The sequence below is a fragment of the Dunckerocampus dactyliophorus genome, chromosome 2 (assembly GCF_027744805.1).
Source record: "Dunckerocampus dactyliophorus isolate RoL2022-P2 chromosome 2, RoL_Ddac_1.1, whole genome shotgun sequence".
Classification (NCBI taxonomy): domain Eukaryota; kingdom Metazoa; phylum Chordata; class Actinopteri; order Syngnathiformes; family Syngnathidae; genus Dunckerocampus; species Dunckerocampus dactyliophorus.
Window position 1 is genome coordinate 857,483 of NC_072820.1, and position 21,638 is coordinate 879,120.

General features: G+C 41.5%; 1 protein-coding gene across 10 annotated transcripts in view; it reads right to left on the reverse strand.

The window, feature by feature from the left end:
• celf2 (cugbp, Elav-like family member 2) overlaps positions 1 to 21,638 on the reverse strand; it is a 136,535-nt gene that overhangs the window by 104,561 nt on the left and 10,336 nt on the right. For 9 of the 10 annotated variants that reach the window (XM_054766799.1, XM_054766796.1, XM_054766793.1 and 6 more), the window contains exon 2: positions 7,129 to 7,164. The exons of the other annotated variant lie outside the window; for it this stretch is intronic. In XM_054766799.1, the coding sequence (XP_054622774.1) occupies positions 7,129 to 7,164 (36 nt within the window). The remainder of the gene's footprint in view (positions 1 to 7,128; positions 7,165 to 21,638) is intronic. 10 annotated transcript variants of the gene reach the window in all.

The window sequence follows — 21,638 nt, forward strand, 5'->3', positions numbered from 1 at the left end:
CTTAATAGCCCATGATCTCGCCGCCGCTAAGCCTCCCGCCGCCGATGACCTCCAGGGAAGATTACGTGTTTGGCGTGGCGGTGGAGAGGAGTTGATTATGAGGCGGCGCCGCGGCTTTGTTCTGAGCACACGCCCGTCCTTGGCGGCGAAGGGATGAGGCAGACAAAAAGGAGTGTCTTATCTCTCCTGGGGGGTGGGGAGTGGGTGTCTTCTCCTTCCAGATTGTCTGAGTGACCTTCTGGCCCCCGCTTGCTTCCCGCCGACCCCCGGCTCCGCCGCTTGTTTACTGTCCCATAATGACATTGTCAGCGCCGACAATGCGGCCCCCCCGCCCACTTTGGCGGCGTGTGGCGCTCCCGATAAGATGAATTCTTCATTTTGCGGCCTGATTGCACAATCTTGTATCTAATGCAATTTTTGTCCCCCCCACCCCCATCTTCCCTGCTTGGGCCTTTTCTTTCAAAGTGCAGAGTCAAGCCTTTTCGGGTGCGTAAATAATTCAGCTGCGTTTTCCCGCCTCTCCGCTGCCAGCAGAGAATGCCAATGAGGACGGGGAGGGTTTTCCTCCTTCTTTTTATTGAATGGGCCCAACGTGAGCGGCATGGCGAGGAAGGGCGGGTGAAAGACGGCGGGACTTTGCTTTTACGACGTCAACCACGCAGCTTCCCTTGCCCGGACGTGGCCCCGCCCCCCTACAGCAGAGCCACCCCACGCCGCCTCTTCCGCGTATTTTGATTCCGCTCGGGTTACCATGACAACGCCCTTGCATCACCCCCCTCCCTGCCCACGTGAAGCCAGCGGCCGTTGACCTTTCGCTGTCGGAGCATGTTAGGGAGCGCGAGAGGGCAAGCGGCGTGCTCGCCCGAAACAACAAATCGGCCGGTAAATTCGGAGACTCGGACGAGGGCGCGTGAAAATGATGTCATCACATCGTTTTCTCCGAAAAATGAGGGGACGTTTCTGACATTTCAAACTGTGAAAAATAAGGGGGGAAGTGATGTAGGGAAAATGACTACACAATAAGAGACATTTTCTGCAAAAATAAAAGAGGATGAGCAGGGAAAACGAGGGGGAAAACACGAAAATCACAAATGTTTCTAAATGGAAGAAACATTTCCAGAAAAATAAGGGACATTTTTGTTAATGAGAGAAAATGTAAGAAACATTTTCTGGAAAAAATATGTAAAAAAAAAAAAAAAAAAGAGAAATTTACAGGAAAAAATAAGGGACATTTTCTGCAAAAACAAGGGAAAATTTCTACACAAATAAGAGATATTTTCTGCAAAAATCAAGAAAAATTAGATAAATTAACTGGAAAAATAAGGGATATTTTCTGCAAAAAATAAAGGAATACAAGCGAGTGAAAAAAATCCATGAAATATACGGGAAAATTCAGTACAATTTGGACATTTTCCCAGAAAAATAAGGGACATTTTTGGCAAAAAAAAAAAGGAAAAATGAAAGAAACTTTCACGAAAAATAAGGAAAATTTTCTGGAAAAATAAGAGGAAATAAGAAACATTTTCTGCCTAAATAAAGAAAAATGAGGTAAATTTCCTTGAAAAATAAGGGACATTTTTGGCAGAAAAAAATTAAGGAAAAATCAGGGAAGTTTTCAGAAAAAATAAGAACAATTTTTTGGAAAACTAAAGAAAATTTATTTGGCAGAAATAAAGTATAATTAGAGAAATTTTGAGGAAAAATAAGGGAAGTTATCTGGAAAAATAAGGCACATTTTCTGCAAAAAAAGAGGAACATCTACAAAATGTAAGTGGAAATGAGTTCAAATGAGGAAAGTGTCCCAGAAAAAAGGTCTGTCAGCGCCCCACTTACACGTTCTAGCCCCTTTTTTGTCTTCCACCACACAAAAGAAATATTCTATGGCTGTGACGGAATGATCGACAATAAACGGGGACAAAAGGGGTCAGCTTCAATAAGCGCTGCTTCTTCCTACGCCACAAACACATTTGGACCGCCACAAATAGATCACATCCTCTGCATCCATGCGCCACCCTACGCTAAGCTAGCTCGCTCCTTCCCCTCCAAGCCGACTGCAACCAATATCTAACCTCCCGTCCCAGCGTACGGGCTGTGATTGGTCATAAGAGTCAAAGTAACAGCACTAGTGATGACAGTAGTACTAGTAATGTAACAGTAATGGGTGTAAAATATGAATATCAGCATAAAATATGAATATTCATTAAAAGTCGTCTTTAAAACATGTAAGAATATCATAAAGATAAGTAGTTAGCATTAGGGTTAGCGTTAGAGTTAGGGTTAGCGTTAGGGTTAGCATTAGGGTAAGCGTTATGGTTAGCGTTAGGGTTAGAGTTAGGGTTAGCGTTAGGGTTAAGGTTAGCGTTAGGGTTAGCATTAGGGTTAGCGTTAGGGTTAGCGTTAGGGTTAGCGTTAGGGTTAAGGTTAGCGTTAGGGTTAGCATTAGGGTTAGCGTTAGGGTTAGGGTTAGGGTTAGAGTTAGGGTTAGGGTTAGTGTTAGGGTGAGTGTTAGCGTTAGGGTTAGCGTTAGGGTTAGCGTTAGGGTTAGCGTTAGGGTTAGTGTTAGGGTTAGCGTTAGGGTTAGCGTTAGGGTTAGTGTTAGGGTTAGGGTTAGCATTAGGGTTAGTGTTAGGGTTAGCGTTAGGGTTAGGGTTAGCGTTAGGGTTAGCGTTAGCGTTAGGGTAATAATAATACTATTATTTTAATTGGGGGCGGGTATGTAACCACAAAGCTTCACAACTTCTGCAAAAAAATAAAAATGCATTGTTTGGACAAAGTGTGTATGTTTTCCTTGTTTTGTGTACTGATGTTTGCATTTTCTGACATTTTTCCTCCTTCCATTAGGCGGGAAAGGGGCCTTCAGCGCGCTGTTATCGGCGGAAAAGAGAACGCGTCACGGGAAGACGCAGCCCGCCAAACAATAGGCGGCGTAGACGAGCGAGCCGGCGGCTCATTAACGTCTGCCGTATTTTTACATCTGACGCTCCGCAAGACGGAAGGAGGGTGTGTGTGTGTGTGTGTGTGTGTGATGTTGATGTTGATGTTGTTGCCGCTTCCTCCTTTTGTGACGATTCCGACTTCATTAGAATTGTAATGAACATCGGCGAGGCGCACGGTGGAGCATTTCTGGCACGTAAGTAACGCACAAACATATCAATTCATGACAGCAACAGCGCAGCAATGAAAGCATCGTTTGTCATCACCCCAACGCCGTGACGGACGGACACACACGTGTGCAACATGGCTTCCGCCGCCATGTTAACACATTGTGTGTGTGTGTGGCGCTCCGCCGGCGTGATGATGTTCCTGTGTGTAGTGAGACTCGCTAATTGGCTCACCTGTCTCTCAGCCATCTGGAGCCTCACGCACAAAAAAACAAAAAACGCCCGATATCACACACACACGCACGCATGCAAATGCCAAAAAGAAGTCAACGGAACGCTCTTTTTTCCACACGCTGTTGTGGGATTTTTGTCTGCCTTTGCTTGCGGCAGAAAATTCATCAACAAAAAACCACAATGGGAATTTCGGGAACGTCGGGGTATTTGTCCCGCTTCCCTGCTGACTGCCGGGACGGAAAACAAAACACACACACGACAAAACTGCCTGTTTTTTGTGTTTGTTTTACCTCGCTCACACACACACACACGCACACACACACGCACACACACACACACGCACACGTTGAGGTGGCAGTGAACACTCACACACTCAAGAGTGTGGTGGGGGGGCTCACTTCAGCGTGTGATCCGGACCGCTGACCTGGAACTCATTGGGAGCTGAGAGAATAAAAACCATTACACACACACACACACACACACACACACACACCTGGCAGCATTGTTCTTATTGAACAGCATCAATCCTTCATTCAGTCACTTGATGGTATGACAGCATGAAAACGTCACGGAAATGAGGGCCATCAAAACAGCCACAAAATAGAAGGAGAAATTGGTTCAAGTTCAGAAAATTGCCCAGGAAAATAAGGGACATTTTCTGCCAAAATGAGGGAAAACCTGGGGAAACTTCTACACAAACAGGGGACATTTCCTGCGGAACAGGAAGGAAAATGGGGGGCGGGCGACCCAAGAAATATAAGGGGAAAGTTTGGACATTTTCCTAGAAAAGGTTTGGTCAAAAAAAGAGGAAAAATGGGAGGAATTCACAGAAAAGTTAAGGAAAATATTCTGGAGAGATATTTTTGGCATTTGCAGAGAAACATTAAGAAACATTTTTGTAAAAATTTAGGAACGTTTTTGGCAGCACAAATTAAGGAAACATTTGGGAAATTTTCATTTGGAAAAAAAGGTACATTTGCTTGAAAATGAACTATTTTGGCAGAAATATAAAGAAATTAGGGACATTTCCAGGACAGATAAGGGAAATCAGCTGGAAAAATAAGGGACATTTTCTGCAAAAAATAGGGTAAAAATTTCCAGGAAAAAGGAGTAAAAGTTCCTGAATAAAAGGGATATTTTTGCTCAAAACAAGGGATACATTCACACGCGCACACACCTGGCAGCATTGTTCTTATTTGAAGAGCGTGTCCTTCATTCATTTACTGGATGGCACGACAACACGTGAAGGTCGTCGCCATGGTGACGAGCCATCCCGACCTCCACGGTGGGTCAAGGCGTGTGCTCTCACACACGCGCACGTCACGTGGGAGTGCACAAAGACACGATGGGAATGCCGTGTCCCAGGGTGTGACGGGAAAGCACCCGTGCGTAACAGCGGGAATAAAACGCTAATCCCCGGCAACGGCAAACATTTCCGCTCTTGAAGGCGGCGGCCATCAGTCGGGAATTCCGTTTTTCCTGCTGACCAAGCAGGCGGCCTTTCCACGGAAGCTGCGTCTTTCTTCCTCGCTGGGGGATCAATTAGAGGCGAGGAATGCCCAGGACTGTCACCCCCACCGCTGCCCGCCCGGAACCCGCAGCCAGCAGCTCTCATACATATGCAGAGGCGGGAGTAGCGGGGAGGCGGGGCCACGACACTTGCTTGTCATGCGGCGAGCGGGGAGGCAATAAGGGACGCAGCGTACCGGGACGCCACATTGTGAGAATCCCTGTAATTACTCTCTCGGCTGTCTGTAAACAGGAAGCATGTGTGTGTGTGTGTGTGTGTGTGTGTGTGTGTGATGCTCAAACGCACACACACACACACACACACACACACACACACCTGCTGTACTGCCAAACTTCAGGCCTTCTGAGCGCCGTTGTATGGGTTCCACGTGTGTGCCTGTCCTATTCATACGCTCATCAACGCTAGTGTGTTCATTCATTCATACGCTCATCAACGCTAGTGTGTTCATTCATTCATACGCTCATCAACGCTAGTGTGTTCATTCATTCATACGCTCATCAACGCTAGTGTGTGTGTGTGAGTGTTTGTGTGTACGTTGGAGAGGTCACATGACATCCAATAGAAGCTTTGCTGCTCCTGCCGATGATCAGCTGTGTAGCTGTCTGTCGGTGTGGGTGCGCGCGCGGCCATTTTAGCATCAGACATCGGCGCGGTGGACGAGTGTGCGTCTGTGTGTGTCTCGGGGGAATAACAAGGAATTGCATCATTTTGCCGTGCGTTCAGAAGCGCAAACAAACCAATGGTCGCGGCGTCAGTGACGTCACAAATGGATGCAGAAAGTCTTTCTAGAAGAGTTGTAGGGAGGCCGATGGCTCCCCTGGTGGCCACCAGTGGTACTGCAGCATGGCTTCCCTGCCCAGTAGACGCAGCCTTCCCTGTGTGCGTGTGCGTGTGCGTGTGCGTGTGCGTGTGCCATCGCTCCTCCACATTTACGTCACTAACGTTCACACAAATCTGTCAACATTTACATTTGAAAATAACGGCAATTTGGGGGAAATTTTTCCCAGAAAAATGGAGGAAAAAAGGTTAATTTTTCCAAGAAAAATAAGGGACATTTCCAAGAAAAATAAAAATTTCCAGGAATAATAAAATAATGACAAACAAAGTTAAGGAAAATTGGGCAAAATAAGGGCAATTTTCAGAAATGTTAAGTTCTGAAAAACAAGGGAGATTTTCACAAGAGAAAGTGAGAGCGAACAAACTCCACAAAACACAAAAGAAAATGAGTTAAAATTAAGAACATTTTCCAGAAAACGTTTTTGGCAACAAAATAAGGGAAAAATGCAGACAATTAGGGACATTTTCCAGAGATTTACTGCAAAAAATAAATAAAACAAAATAAACATTTTTCAGAAAAATTGAGGAAAATTCGGTAAAAATGAGGTGAAATGTTTTGAAAAAAACAGAACATGTTTTTTGTAATCATGTGGAAAACATTTGAAAATATATAATATAATATAATATAATATAATATAATATAATATAATATAATATAATATAATATAATATAAAATAATATAATATAATATAATATAATATAATATAATATAATATAATATAATATAATATAATACAATATAATACAATACAATGCAATATAATATAATATAATATAATATAATATAATATAATATAATATAATATAATATAAAATAATATAATATAATATAATATAATATAATATAATATAATATAATATAACCTAATATAATATAATATAATATAATATAATATAATATAATATAATATAATATAATATAATATAATATAATATAATACAATATAATACAATACAATGCAATATAATATAATATAATATAATATAATATAATATAAAATAATATAATATAATATAATATAATATAATATAATATAATATAATATAATATAAAATAAAATAATATAATATAATATAATATAATATAATATAATATAATATAATATAATATAATATAATATAATATATATATTATATATTATATATATTCTGAAGACCCGACTTGAGCAGCTCCAGGGCGTGCTACGTCGAGTGTTGCTGAGCGATATCCTGGCCTGCTGTCGTGTTACGACGTCCGTGACGCACGAAACACAAAACCTCATCAAATGGAACCGACACGGCCTGCTGGGGGGGCGGGGGCTAAGATAGAGGAAGTGAAAAAGTGTGACGATACGACTTGATTGACGGCTTCCGCCGACGTCTTTGCGCTCCGAGCCGCTGAAACCGGGAAAGGGCGGGAAAAGACAGGAAGTGGATGCGTTTACCTTTGTATCGGTCCCGACAGGTCGTTGGCGTCCTGCCTGCAACACACACAAGAAACACACGTGACACACAGCCACAGGCGAGCTGGAGCCTATCCCAGCTGACTTTGGGCCGACACCAGTAAATCAACAAGGAAGAAATACGCATGCCACGATAGAAGGTGCTGACATGTCGGACCTTCTACTCTGGGAAGACAATCTTGTACATCTCATCACGTTGACATGAAAGTGCACGCGCGCACACACACGCACACACGTGAGGACGGTAAATTGGTGTTGTTTGTCCTTGGAAAGCGTGGAGAAGCTCCTTCGATCCACTGGGTTTTCTCTCCATAATTCCCTGCTCTTCCTTCCTCCTCGCAGCCTGGCTTCTTCTTCTACCGCATGTAAATAAATTGGTCCCCTGGCGCGGACGCACGCGCACGCGCACGTGCGCACTTGCAGTGCTGCACCAAATTAGCTCAGGTTTTATGTGACAGAGGTAAATAAAATAATAAATGAACAATGCACTCATTAATAACCCATGTGTGTGCACGTGTGTGTGTGTGTGTGCGTTTATGCACGTGCGTGCCCCTCTTCGACACAGCAACCAATCACAGAAGCTCTTTGCATTTCAAAGACACACTTGTCTGTTTCATCCGTGGCCACACAACACTCTTCTTCTTCTTATGTCCTCTGCAACACACACGCGTGCACACACGTGCACACACGCGTGCACGCCACTTTATTTCCAAATTCCCTCAATGCGGGCATAAAGTGAAAAAGGAAGACAATATGATTTATCACTGACGCTATTATGTTATTATTTGGGGCCGCCTGCAGCTGCTTCGTTGACCAGCGGGGGGCCGCTGCGCCTGACTGGCGCTAGACTGGCGCTAGCTAGCTAGCTCGCGCCACTGACAGAATTCCCAAGTTGGAGAGGCTAAAAGAGATACGCCATCTAACTTGGTTGGCAGCGTGGCCGCGTGGCCGCGGGCAGGCTAGCAGCAGAGTGGTGTCAAATAAATAAATCCATAAAATCAATAAAATACAAGAAATCATTTTAGAAATGAAAATAACATCAAAAAATAAAAAGCATATAAATAAAATAAAAATTGGGTGTAATTTGTTTGGTAGCGTTAAATGAGGGCAGCAAGTGGTGTCAAATTAGTAAATATAATAATACAAATACAAGAAATGATTTGAAAAAATAAAAAATAAATACAAATAAAAACAAAAAATTAAGACAAAAAAAATTGAGAATTTGTCTCATTTGCCCCCCAAATTTCCCTTAATTTTCCTCATTATCATTTGTTTTTCTGGAAAATGATTCCCCTAATTTCCCTGATTATTTTTTCTTATTTTCCTGGAAACATTCCCTTATCTTTCCCAATTTTCCCTCATTTTCCTGAAATTGCCACATGTTTTCCTCATTTGTACAGAAATATCCCTTCTTTCCTGGAAATGTCCCTTATTTCCCTGAATGTCCCCACATTTCCCTGAAATTTCCCTCATTTTCCCTCATTTCCACAGGAAATGAATGAAGAGCAGCCTTCATGATGGTGTCAAATAAGTCAATCTAATAACAGGAACAGTTTGAGAAATAAAAGTTAAATGCAAAAATAAATAGATAGATGAATAAAGAAAAAGAGATATTGAGAATTTCCTTCATTTTCCTGGACATTTTCCCTTCATGTTCCTCATTAGCCATTGTTTTTCTGGAAAATTAGTCCCCTTATTTCCCCTGATTTTTCTTATTTCCCTGGAAAATTTCCCTTATTTTCCTGAATATTTTCCCTCATTTTCCTGGAAAGTTCCCTTATTTCCCCAAACGTCCCCCACATTTCACGAGAATTTTTCCTTCTTTCCCAACATTGTTTTCCCTTGTGATTAGCGTGGAGGGTGACCTCTGACCTCGTGGCCGCACCGTCACCTTTATTCCTTTCTTCTTGATGCATTTTCTCCTCATGTAAAAAAAAGTCTCAGATTGCCAAATGACTTTTGAATTTTTGTTTTCTGGAAGGGAAATGAATCATGAATGTGCCCCCCCCAGCTTGTCTGCAGAAACGCAGCTTTTAACACGTCTACCTTTCAGCACCCCCTCCGCCCCCCCATTTCACACTGTCTCTCACACGCACACGCACACGCACGCACACACACGCACACACACACACACACACGCACACACACACGCACACACACACACACGCACACACACACACACGCACACACACACGCACACACACACACACACGCACACACACACACACGCACACACACACGCACACAATCCTCAATCAATCAACACACGTTTAAAAGACTTTCACACGTTGAGCGTTCACACCCTGAGAGGACTTGGCACCACAATCCCATTCCAACCCATCCTTTTCCATCCCATACCAACCTGTCCCACCAAAAATCATTTCAATAAAGTTGTGAGCCTAATTAAGCCAAATTAGGAGTAATTACAGCTCTTTGTTTGGTAGCGTGGAGGTACTGTATGTATATATATATATACACTGTATATATATATATATACTGTATATATATATATATATATACACTGTATATATATATATATACTGTATATATATATATATATATACACTGTATATATATATATATATATACAGTATATATATATATATACAGTGTATATATATATATATATATATATATATACACTGTATATATATATATATACACTGTATATATATATATATATACACTGTATATATATATATATATATACACTGTATATATATATATATATATATACACTGTATATATATATATACATACAGTAAGGTTTTTGCAGTGTCATTGGGAAAAATGAAAGCTTTTTGCTTGGCCATGGTAAACAATGGTATAAAATAAAATAAAATAAAATAAAATAAAATAAAATAAAATAAAATACATTTTAAGATTTATTTTATTTTAAATAAAATAAAATAAAACAAATACATGATTTATTTTAAAATATATACAAGATTTATTTTATTTCATTTACATAATTATATAATAAATATAATTACTATACATATCATTAGTAATAATGTTTTTATAGTTATAAAATAAAATAAATCAACCATTCATGATTTATTTTATTTATTTGTTTATTTCTTTAATTTTAATTTAATTTTAATTTTAATTGTAATTGTTTTATTCATATAAATCATTGAAAAAGATATATTTTACATAAATCATTAAAAAGTGAATACGAAAAATAAAAATAAAAATACAAATACAAATAAAAATAAACTGGAAATTTACTTGGAAAACATGAGAGCTCTTTGTTCTGTAGCTGTAGCAATGTTCAGTAATGCTACCAAACGGTGTAATAAATAAATAAATAAATATTTAAAAAAGCACTTTTAGCGTAAGAGAGCCAAAGTGTGACCAGTTGAAGCTGTTAGTTAGTTTGCTAGCCCTGCGGACATAAAACAGCGGCACCAAAAGGAAGTACTGAGCTTCAAGAGTCCAACTGACGCTGATGAAGAAGTGAATTGGAAATGTTGGCACAGCTCAGGCCGCCAAACGTCAGGCGCTAATCCCTTAAAAAGTGCGATATTACGCGCTAATCCCCACGAGGGAAGAGCAGGCGGTGCGGCGGCCACATGAAGTCTCAGATTTACGGCGACGCGCGAGGCAATAAAGCGATGCAAATGGATGCGATGACAAGGCGTCACATTCAAGTCGAGCCTGCCGTCCGTCAGCGTGACAAAACGCCTCCTTGGCGCACGTCGAGGCGCCGCTTGGCGCGCCGCTAACCACGTGCGATCGCTATCACCGGGACGGCGTCGGCCCTTTCCGAGCCCGTTTGTCAAATAAAGATTGAAGGCTAACGCTAGCGCCTGCAGCGCATCCGCTCATCAATACTGGTTAGCGGCCAAACGCGGCGACGGACTCATTAGGACTTCAATGTGCTGCAAACGCACTTCCTGCTACGCGCACACACATTAGCGTCGCGTACGTGCTATGCTAGCCTTTCCACTTGCATCACAAAGCTTTCATTTTTCCTTCACGTTGCCCACAATCTGACTCTGACAATGTGTTTTTGGGGGGGTCATTCTCTCCGGTATTGCATGTGACAACGGTGGGGGCATCCGTGCTTGAGCCACAGCAATCTGAGTCACAAAACAAAACCCAAAACCCCCGAATATTGCATCGAATGAGAACGAAAATTCCCTTATTTTCTCTGAAAACCTTCCATCTTGCTTTATTTTCTCTTGAAGTTTCCCTCATTTCCGAGGGAAAGTTACATTTCCCTCCTCATTTTCCCTCATATTGCTTAATATTCCCATCTCTGGGAATGGCCTCATTTTCCAGGAAAAATTCTCTTAATTTCTGTCATTTTCTCTTATTTTCCTGAGAAATTTCTCTTATTTCACTCGTTTCAACAAACATTTCCCTTATTTTCCCAGAAGATGCCCCGTGCTTTCCTTTCCTTGCCCTAACTTGTCCTTATTTTCCCAAAGAATTTGCTTAATTTTCCTAGAGATTCTTACTTACTTACTTTCACTAATTTTCTCTGAAAATCTTCCTTTCTTTCCTGGAAATTGTTCTTAATTTCCCGAAGAGTTACTCTCATTTTCGTGGAACATTTCCCGTCTTTTCCCTCAGTACCCATCATTTTTCTGGACAATTCTTCTTGTTTCCCCTGAATTTTGTATTATTTCACTGAAAAATGATCTTTGTTTTTCCCCTCATTTCCCTGAAATTCTTCCTTTCACATATGTTTCTGGGAAAACGCTCCTTGTTTTCCCTCATTTCCACAGGCATTTCCTGTATTTTCCTGGAAATTTCCCTCGCTTTCATTTTCATTTATTGCTCCGGAAAATGTCCCTTGCTTTCTTCTTCGTTTATTTCTTGGTATTTTCTAACACTGTTTTATTTTATTTTATGTGATCCAAACGTGATCGGGATCGGAGCTCGTCTGCACGCCGAACGGACGGGCTCCTTGGCCCCGCCCCCTCTGAATGGCTGAACGGGATCGGCCAAGAAAGCATCTTTTTCCGAGCGGAGGGGATGAATCCCGAGGGTGATGAGCGATATTCCTCCCGTCCGCCTGCCGGGCGCCCATCAGCGGATCTTCCAAGATGATCAAGATGATCAAGGCCCGTGACGGAAGCTTTCAGGCCAGTCATGATGTGCTAGCTTGACAGCTTCTTCATCACGCCTCGAAGATGTTTACATGTCCGGATAAATATCACAGCATGGCCCCAAACACGGGCTCACCGTGTTGCCTCCACATAGCAGGCATAACATCACGCACGCACGCACGCACACGCGCACGCACATGCACACGCACACACACGCACACACGCACACGCACACACACACGCACACGCACACACACACAGGGGCCCTGACACATGAATATTTCATGCTGTTGATGTTTAAATGACAGTTTGTGATGTATAATGCATACGTTCACTAACTTCACCCTGTGTCACCTCTTCTCTTGCTTTTAGTGCACTGCTAGCGCACTCTCGCACCCTCGCACTCTCGCACTCTCGCACTCTCGCACTCTCGCACTCTCGCACCCTCGCACCCTCGCACGCACTCAGCTTGAGCACGCTAACTGCACCGTGTCGTTAGCAAGGCCTATCCGGTGTACACGGCGTAGCAGTACAAGAAGCCACATGAAGCAGGTCACATGAAGGTCAGAAAAAGGATTTTTAACTGGTGAGACGTTTCTGCCTGCTGGATCGAACCTCAGCCTCCACATTTTCCCGGGAAACTCTCGTACTTTTCCCTTCTTTCTCGTCTTCTTCCCTTTAAACACGTTCCTGTGAGTTGCCCGCATCTTAACATGATTTCAATCAAAAATGCAACCCTTTCCGGTACTGAAAGCTCGCCTATTTTCCCTCATTTTCTCTTATTTGCCAAGAAAATTTCCCTCATTTGCCATAATTTGCCTGGAAAAATGTCTCTTACTTTCCATATCAAGGGAATACTGGGCAAATTTTCCAGAATAATCAGGGAAACTGTCAAAAAAAGAAAATTAGGTAAAATAAGGGAATATGAGGGAAATTTGGGGGAAAATAAGGGAAATTTTCCAGGAAAGTAATCGCAAATGGGTGAAAATAAGACAAAAATTCTGGGAAAATTAGGGTAAATGAAGGAAACTTCCCAGAAAATAATTTTTCAGAGGAAACACTTGAAAGTGAGGGAAAATTTCTGGAAAATCAAGGGAAAATAAAGGAATATGCGGGATATTTGTGGGAAAATAAGGGATATTTTCAGAGAAAGTAAGTGAAAATAAGAGAGATTTTCTGGGGGGGAAAAAATCAAGTTAAAGGAACCTAAAGGAGAATTTCTCAGGAAACAAGGATAAATGAGGGGAAATAAGGAAAACATTCCAGGAAAATAAGGGGAATTTTCCACTGAAATAACAGCAGAAAATGGGAATGTCCCAGAAAATAGTTTTCAAAGCAGGAAGTGAAAGTCAAGGAAATCTTCTGGATATTCCCAGACAAGTTCTGTCATTTTCCCAAAGCGTACCTCATTTTCCTGGATCATTTCTCTTCTTTTCTGGAAAAAAGGCCTTATTTCCCTGGAAATATACCTTCCTTTACCATAAAATCGCCATGACGTTCCCTCGCAGTTGGGAACCAACGAACTCCGTGATGAACGACACTACTTCCTGTCAAACGGGCGGCGCGTGCACCAGCTAGCACGCCGCGCGTGTGAGATAAGAGCGATGCGCTCGCTCGGTATTACGGCGCGCGATGAAGCGAGAGCGCGGCAAAGATAGCGCCGAGAGCAGGCGACACCTCCCGCTCCAAAAGACCACCAGCAGAAATGTAGAGCAGGAGTTGATTCAACAGCGGCCCGCCACTCTATGCCCTCTACTTCTACGTGCATCCACGTGTGGGCAGCAGCTGATAGCAAATATCACCATCAGGTGCGTGCGTGCGTGCGCGTGCGTGCGTGCGCGTGCGTGCACCAGGCCCACAGTGGCGTAATGACCCCCCGAGGGAGAAGGGCCCCGGGCTGAGCCTCCCCTCTGACTCCCCCCCTGTCAACTAAGAGGAGGGATGAAGGAGGAGGACGAGGAGCGATGGAGGCGAAGGTGGCAGCTGTCGCCTCCTCGGGACAGTAATTGGCCGAGCGCTCGCCCCGAGTTGGCGCTGGCACGCCAAGATGGTCATTAGCCACATCCCACCTGGCACGAGCACCCCCCCACTCCCGCTCTAAGGGGGGGGGGGGGGCGCTCCCGGGGCATCTGTCAGTCACTTCTGGGCAAACGAGGCGGCGGCGGCGGCCCGGATGGCGGCGCTGGAGTGGCAGCTCCAAATCACACTTGACAGCTTGCGTGACGTCTGCGTGCGGCACAGCCCGTCACGGAAATACGAGGAAGGATGAGACGGCGTGATGGGCGTCACGTGACCGGCCGCAAGTATTGGGACGGCGACACCAGCTTCCGCCTCCGTGTTTGCGTAACGCCGCCCCGCCCCGACATGCGAAGCCACGCCCCAGCTCCGCTGCTACTGCTGACACACACGTCACCGTGGGAGGCGGAAACAAGCACACCTGCTCCACCTTGGCACGGGAAAATACGGGAAAATACGGGAATGGGAGGAAAAAATTCCCTGCAAAAAGGGGAAGTTTTGCAGAAGATGCGAGTGACAATCGAGTTTCAACAACAGGGACCTTTTCCGGGGAAAAAGGGCAAATAAGGAAGGAAAATATGGGAATATGACAACTATTTCCCCCCCAAAATGACCAATTTTCAAAGGAAGTAAATGAAATCAGGTGGAATTGTCCAAGCAAATAAGGAAAATTCACTGGAAAAATGAGGGTCATTGAGGGAATATAACTTTTTTTTTTTGGTGCTCAAAAAATGACCAGAAAATAAAGGATCACGAGGGAATTTTTGTCCGGAAAAATAAGGGAAATTGTCAGAGAAAGCAAATGAAAATAAGGCACATTTTCTGAAAAACAAAATCAAGTGAAAAAAGGGACAAAGGGAAAGTTTAGCGAAAAAGAAGGCAAATGAAGGGCATTTACCAGAAAATATGGGAAATATGGACATTTTCTGAAAAATAATGCAAAATGAGGGAAAATAAGGGCATTTTTACATAAAAATACAGGGAACTGAAGAAAAATGACCACAAAATAAGGGACTGCAACGGAAATTTTCGGGAAAAATAAGTGAAATTGCCAGAGAAAGTATGCCAAAATAAGGCAATTTTTTTTTTTTTTTAATTTGCCTTATTTTCGCATACTTTCTCTGGGGACTGTTGGAAATTTACCAGAAAATAAGGGAATACTGGGGACAATTTCCCTGTCAGCAAAAGTTTTTCAAGAAGTTTGGTAAAATAAGGGAATTTGGGGGAAAATACGGGACATTTTCTGAAAAAATTATCATGTTAAAGAAAGGGAAATTTTATGGGAAAAACTAGGATAAATGAGGGAAAATGAGGGAAATTTTCCAGGAAAGTAATCGCAAATGGGTGAAAATAAGACAAAAATTCTGGGAAAATTAGGGTAAATGAAGGAAATTCCCAAGAAAATTATTTTCAGAGAAAGCAAGTGAAAGTCATGCAATTTGTCTGGAAAATCAAGGGAAAATAAGATACATTTTCCAGAAAAATAAGGTAAAATGAGGTAAAATAAGGGAATATGAGGGACATTTGGGGAAAAATGTGGGACATTTTCAGGGAAAGTAAATGAAAGTAAGAGAAATAGAATTTAAGAGAAGTACATTTTCTTGTCCAATAAGTCTGGAAGCTTCTGTCTGCATCAGGCCTGCCCCCCCCCCCCGCTCACGTTTTACAAGCCGCTGAGGCCCGAGGGTCACCAAGTCTTCCCGCCTGCTGGTGGAGTCCCAACGTTTGTGCCACAAAGAAAGAAAGAAAGATTCCACGGGTGGCCTCCGTCACACGCGACACATGTGACACGCGGCGTCACCACCGAGGAGAAGAAGCGTCAAAGCGGCGGTGGCGGCGGCGGCGGCGGCGTGGTACGACTTTGGGGAAAGGAACAAAGAAGGCCAATAGAGCGGAGGTTGTGGGGGGGAATTCAATATATTTTTAATCTAGCAGATGTAATCAGATTACACGTCTGCCATGAGCGACGTATTTCATAAGGAACAAGCAGTCTGGGGGGGTCGGGGGGTGGACGGACACTTTGGCGGGCTGATCTACATCCGCGCTGACACTTTGCAATAAATGCACTGGGAGGCGCCCGCAGAAACACGCCGTGTAATCATTTTAGCACCACAAAGCCCAATTCCCATGCTAGCCCGCGTTGGGGGGGGCGGGAATTGAATTAACTGTGAAGCGCACATGCTTGTGGAGCCGGGCGGCCGGGTGGGCGGGGTTGCGGAGGACAAGAAGAATATCCACAGCCATTTGGACCGCTTTAGTTTTGGCCAGGCTCGGGGTCTCGCAGGACGGCTCGGGTTTCCGCAGCTGCCGGCTGACGACGCCGACGCTCGCCAAACTCTCCCGAAACGTTCACACACGCGACCCGGACGCAGACGCGGGTGCTGGTGTTGCTAAAAGCTACATGAGCTAATAGCGTTGCGCTACACAAATATGAGCTATGGGATAAACCGCTAAGTCTTATGGCACAACGCTAAATGCTACGGTATGAGCTACAATCAAAAGTTACTAGCAAAACAAGCCAATGGTGCTAACATTACTGATGACATTATAATAGCATTTCATCAAAAATCAACAAGTTAGCTTTCCAAACACAATAACGAGAACAATATGTACATCGCGATGGCGGATATTTTTGAAAACGCTATATTACAAAAATGCTAATAGTCAAAAGTTACTAGAGAAAACAAGCCAAAGGTGCTAACATTACAGTGACAATATGTTGCACATGACACCCATTATGCTACTATTTAAGGTAGATTTATGTTGGAAAATTAAAAAATTCTATAGCTAAAAAAATGCGATAAAAAAGATAATCAAATTTTTTTGCCACAATGACCTGCAAACATTACAATACTGTATGTTACACATTACACCAATTATGCTACCTTTTCATATTAAATGGAAAAGTTAGCCCTTAAAATACAATAATGCTAACAATATATTCATCATGATGGTGGCTATCTTTACAAATGCTATAGTACAAAAATGCTAATCATCAAAAACAAGCCAACTTCACAGCTGACAATATGTTGCACAATTCTCCGATAATGCTAGTATTTAAGGTGGATTTATGGTGGATAATTCTAAAATGCTATAGTTAAAAAAATGCTATAAAAAAGCTAATCAAAAGTTATTTGTGAAAATGAGCCAAACGTGCAAACATTACAATACTGTATATCGCACATGACAGCAGTGATGCTACTATTTAAGGTGGATATTGTAAAAAATGCTATGGTTAACAAAAAACTATAATGCTAAGAGTCAACAAACGTGCTAACATTACAACATGTTACACATTACATGGATTATGCTACAATTTAATACAAAATGGACAATTTAGCTTTTCCAAACATGATAATGCTAACAATGTGTTGATGATTAAGGTGGATAGTCAATAAATATGCTACAATAAGAAAAGCTAATAAGGAAAAGTTATTAGCAAAGTCGAGCCAAAGGTGCTAACATTACAATGTGTTGCGCATTACACGGATTATGCCACTATTTAATACAAAATGGACACTTTAGCATTTCCAGACATGATAATGCTAACAACATGCTGATGATTAAGGCGGATAGTCAATAAACATGCCATACTAAAAAGCAAAAAGGAGCCATAGGTGCTAACATTCCAATATGTGACACATTACATGGATTATGCTACTATTGAATACGAAATGGAAAGTTAGCCTTTCTGAAGCCTTTCTGAAGATGACAATGCTAACAATGTGTTCATTATTAAGGTGGATATTTAAAAAAGTGTTATAATAAAAAAGCTAATCATCAAAAGTTAGTAGCAAAAACGAGCCAAAGGTGCTAACATTACAACATGTTGCACATTATACGGATTATGCTACAATTTAATACAAAATGGACACTTTAGCATTTCCAAACTTGATCATGCTAACAGTATGTTGATGATTAAGGTGGATAGTCAATAAGCAGGAGATACTAAAAAGCAAAAACGAGCCAAAGGCGCTAACATTGCTATATGTTGCACATTACACGGGTTATGCTACTATTTGGTACTAAATGGACAAGCTAGCGTTCCCGAAGACGATAACGCTAACAATGTGTTGATGATTAAGGTGGATACGGGTTTTGCGGCGTGGCGCTTCTCTCAATCTTCCCACTTCGGATGAAGTCGGCTAATCTTTTTATCTGGGATGCGGCGCTCGGCGGTGCGGTCAAAGATCACAGCGTCGCGCGGACGGCCGCAATCGCGCCCGCTGCAGCCTGCGACTTAAGATTAGCGCCCGGCGAGGGTTTCCGGGGTCGCTGCCAGACGGCGCGGCGGCGCATCACCGTGGAAACAGGAAGTGGTGACTGCTGACAGATAAAGGCCTCGATTGTAAAGCCGAGCTCCCGCTGCCGAGTGCATTCCACAAAGACAAGAATATGGAACAACACATTGTCCATTGTCTACGTGTTGTGGGACACCGGGAGGGGGCGGGGACTGTCCATTACTCACGTGTCTGAGGAGGGGGCGGGAATTTGTATAATGAGTCGCACGCTGCGACGGAAAACACGCGCTACCGAGTAATTGTCAATGCTTTTATTGTTGGATGTCCTCGTTGTTTCACAGGCGGGGTGCGGGGGCGGGGGTTGGGGGTGGGGCTTTGGCGAAACACAAGAATCACATTAGCATGACGCGCTTTCACTCCGTCCTCGTTCAGCTGACAGACAGAGACGACAAAAAAAGAAAAAAAGTTGGTGTTCTCTTCGCTGTCAAAAGCCTTGGGGGAGGGTGGGGGTCCGGATGGGTGGTGGGGGAGGGGGGTAAAGTTTGGCAACGCATGAAGGGAGGGGAGGCAGGAGTTCAAGTCCAGCTGTGCCGTCTGTCTTTTCGCACTTAAAACCCGACTCACCGCCCGGTCAGCGTGGGGGGGCGAGGGGTGGCCTACACGCAGATAAACACTTTGCAAAGGATGGTACGGTCCAAGGAGTTGAACGCGATGGAACGCTGCTGAAAAACTGCTGCGACGTGCTCACATTAGCCTGCGCTAGCTAGCATTGACGTCTCGTAATACCACTCCGGAGGGTTAGCTTAGGGTTGTGTCCCGTATCCCCCCCGCATGCCCCCTAGCGACAGTGAAAGACGGCCGACATCCGACATCCGGAGGTCGGATCGGCGCACGCAGCGAAATGACGGCGGCGAACTAATTAGATTCACGTGTGATCAAGTCTTCGATTGGCCCACAGCAAATATGCAAATGAGATGAGGCAGCTCATGCTCCCGTTTGCACTTAGCACACTTAACACACTTAACTCACTCAATACACTCAATACACTCTACACACTTAACACACTTAACACACCTAACTTAACGACATGAAAATGGATGCCATAATCGTCAATACGACAGTTGGATTGAACGTTTTCATTGTTTTTCCAACGAATGTCATTTTAAAATTGTACTTTTTATTTATCCATTTTAAAAAAAGTCAATTTAAGACTTTTTATTTTTTTTAAATGTAATTTAAAATGATATATTTTTTAAAATCACATTTTTCCTGATGCATTCGTCTTGCATCTCTTTTCATGGAAAAATACATTTTAATTTTGAAATTGAAATTCGCATTTAAATAATAATAAATATGACATTTAAATGTAAATGTAAATATTATATATATATATATATATATATATATTATATTATATATGTATATATTTCATTTAATGAACCAAAATATTTCAATTTTATATTTATTTATGGTTTAAAATGATGACATTTTCTTTGTTCAAATTAAATTTTAATTTAAAAAATGTGACTTTTCTGATAACCACAACTGTTTTCCTGATAAAAAATGACTTATTCTTTCTTTTCAAATTGAAAAGAGTGATGTCATTTCTTGGCGTACATGACATGCATGTAAATATGACATATTCACGTTTTACGTCTTTTATGCTGACAAATAATGACTTTCTTTTTTTCAACGGATTTTTAAACGATCATTTTTAAATTCTGTTTTTTTTTTACTTTTTTCACATAAAAATGACTTACTCTTTTAAAAAAAAATGCATTTTAAGTTTGAAATTGAAACTGATTCCCATTTAAAAATCCTAAATTTGACATTGAAATGTAAATACTTCCAATGAAGAAATGTAATTTTATTTATGGCTTAAAATGATGACTTTTTCTTCTTGTTTTCATTAAATTCAAATTTTCTTTCATGATGATTTTTTCTAACTTTGATCTTGTAAAATTGCAACCTTTTTCCTCTTTCAAAAAGTGACTTACTCTTTTTTAAAATGAATTGTAGCTTGAAAGTGAAAGTCAAGAAATGAAAATGTCCCAATAAATGTGACATTTAAATTTCAACAAATGTTTTGAAATGAATCGAGATTCCAAAAATGGTGTACCTTTTTTACGGCATGTAATCATGATTTCTTTTTCAATTAGATTTCAAATGATTATGTTTAAATTGCCATTTTTGAACACATGTGCACTTATTGATGATCACATACAATGTGCACTTATTGATGATCACATACAATGTGCACTTATTGATGATCATATACAATGTGCACTTATTGATGATCATATACAATGTGCAATTATTGATGATCACATACAATGTGCACTTATTGATGATCATATACAATGTGCACTTATTGATGATCATATACAATGTGCACTTATTGATGATCACATACAATGTGCACTTATTGATGATCATATACAATGTGCACTTATTGATGATCATATACAATGTGCACTTATTGATGATCACATACAATGTGCACTTATTGATGATCATATACAATGTGCACTTATTGATGATCACATACAATGTGCACTTATTGATGATCATATACAATGTGCACTTATTGATGATCACATACAATGTGCACTTATTGATGATCACATACAATGTGCACTTATTGATGATCATATACAATGTGCACTTATTGATGATCATATACAATGTGCACTTATTGATGATCATATACAATGTGCACTTATTGATAGAATACATGAATGTATATAGAGTACATGAATGACTGTATAGAGTACATGAATGTACTGTATAGAGTACATGAATGTATATAGAATACATGAATGTACTGTATAGAGTACATGAATGTACTGTATAGAGTACATGAATGTATATAGAGTACATGAATGACTGTATAGAGTACATGAATGTACTGTATAGAGTACATGAATGTACTGTATAGAGTACATGAATGTATATAGAGTACATGAATGTACTGTATAGAGTACATGAATGTACTGTATAGAGTACATGAATGTATATAGAGTACATGAATGTACTGTATAGAGTACATGAATGTACATAGAGTACATGAATGTACTGTATAGAGTACATTAATGTATATAGAATACATGAATGTACTGTATAGAGTACATGAATGTACTGTATAGAGTACATGAATGTATATAGAGTACATGAA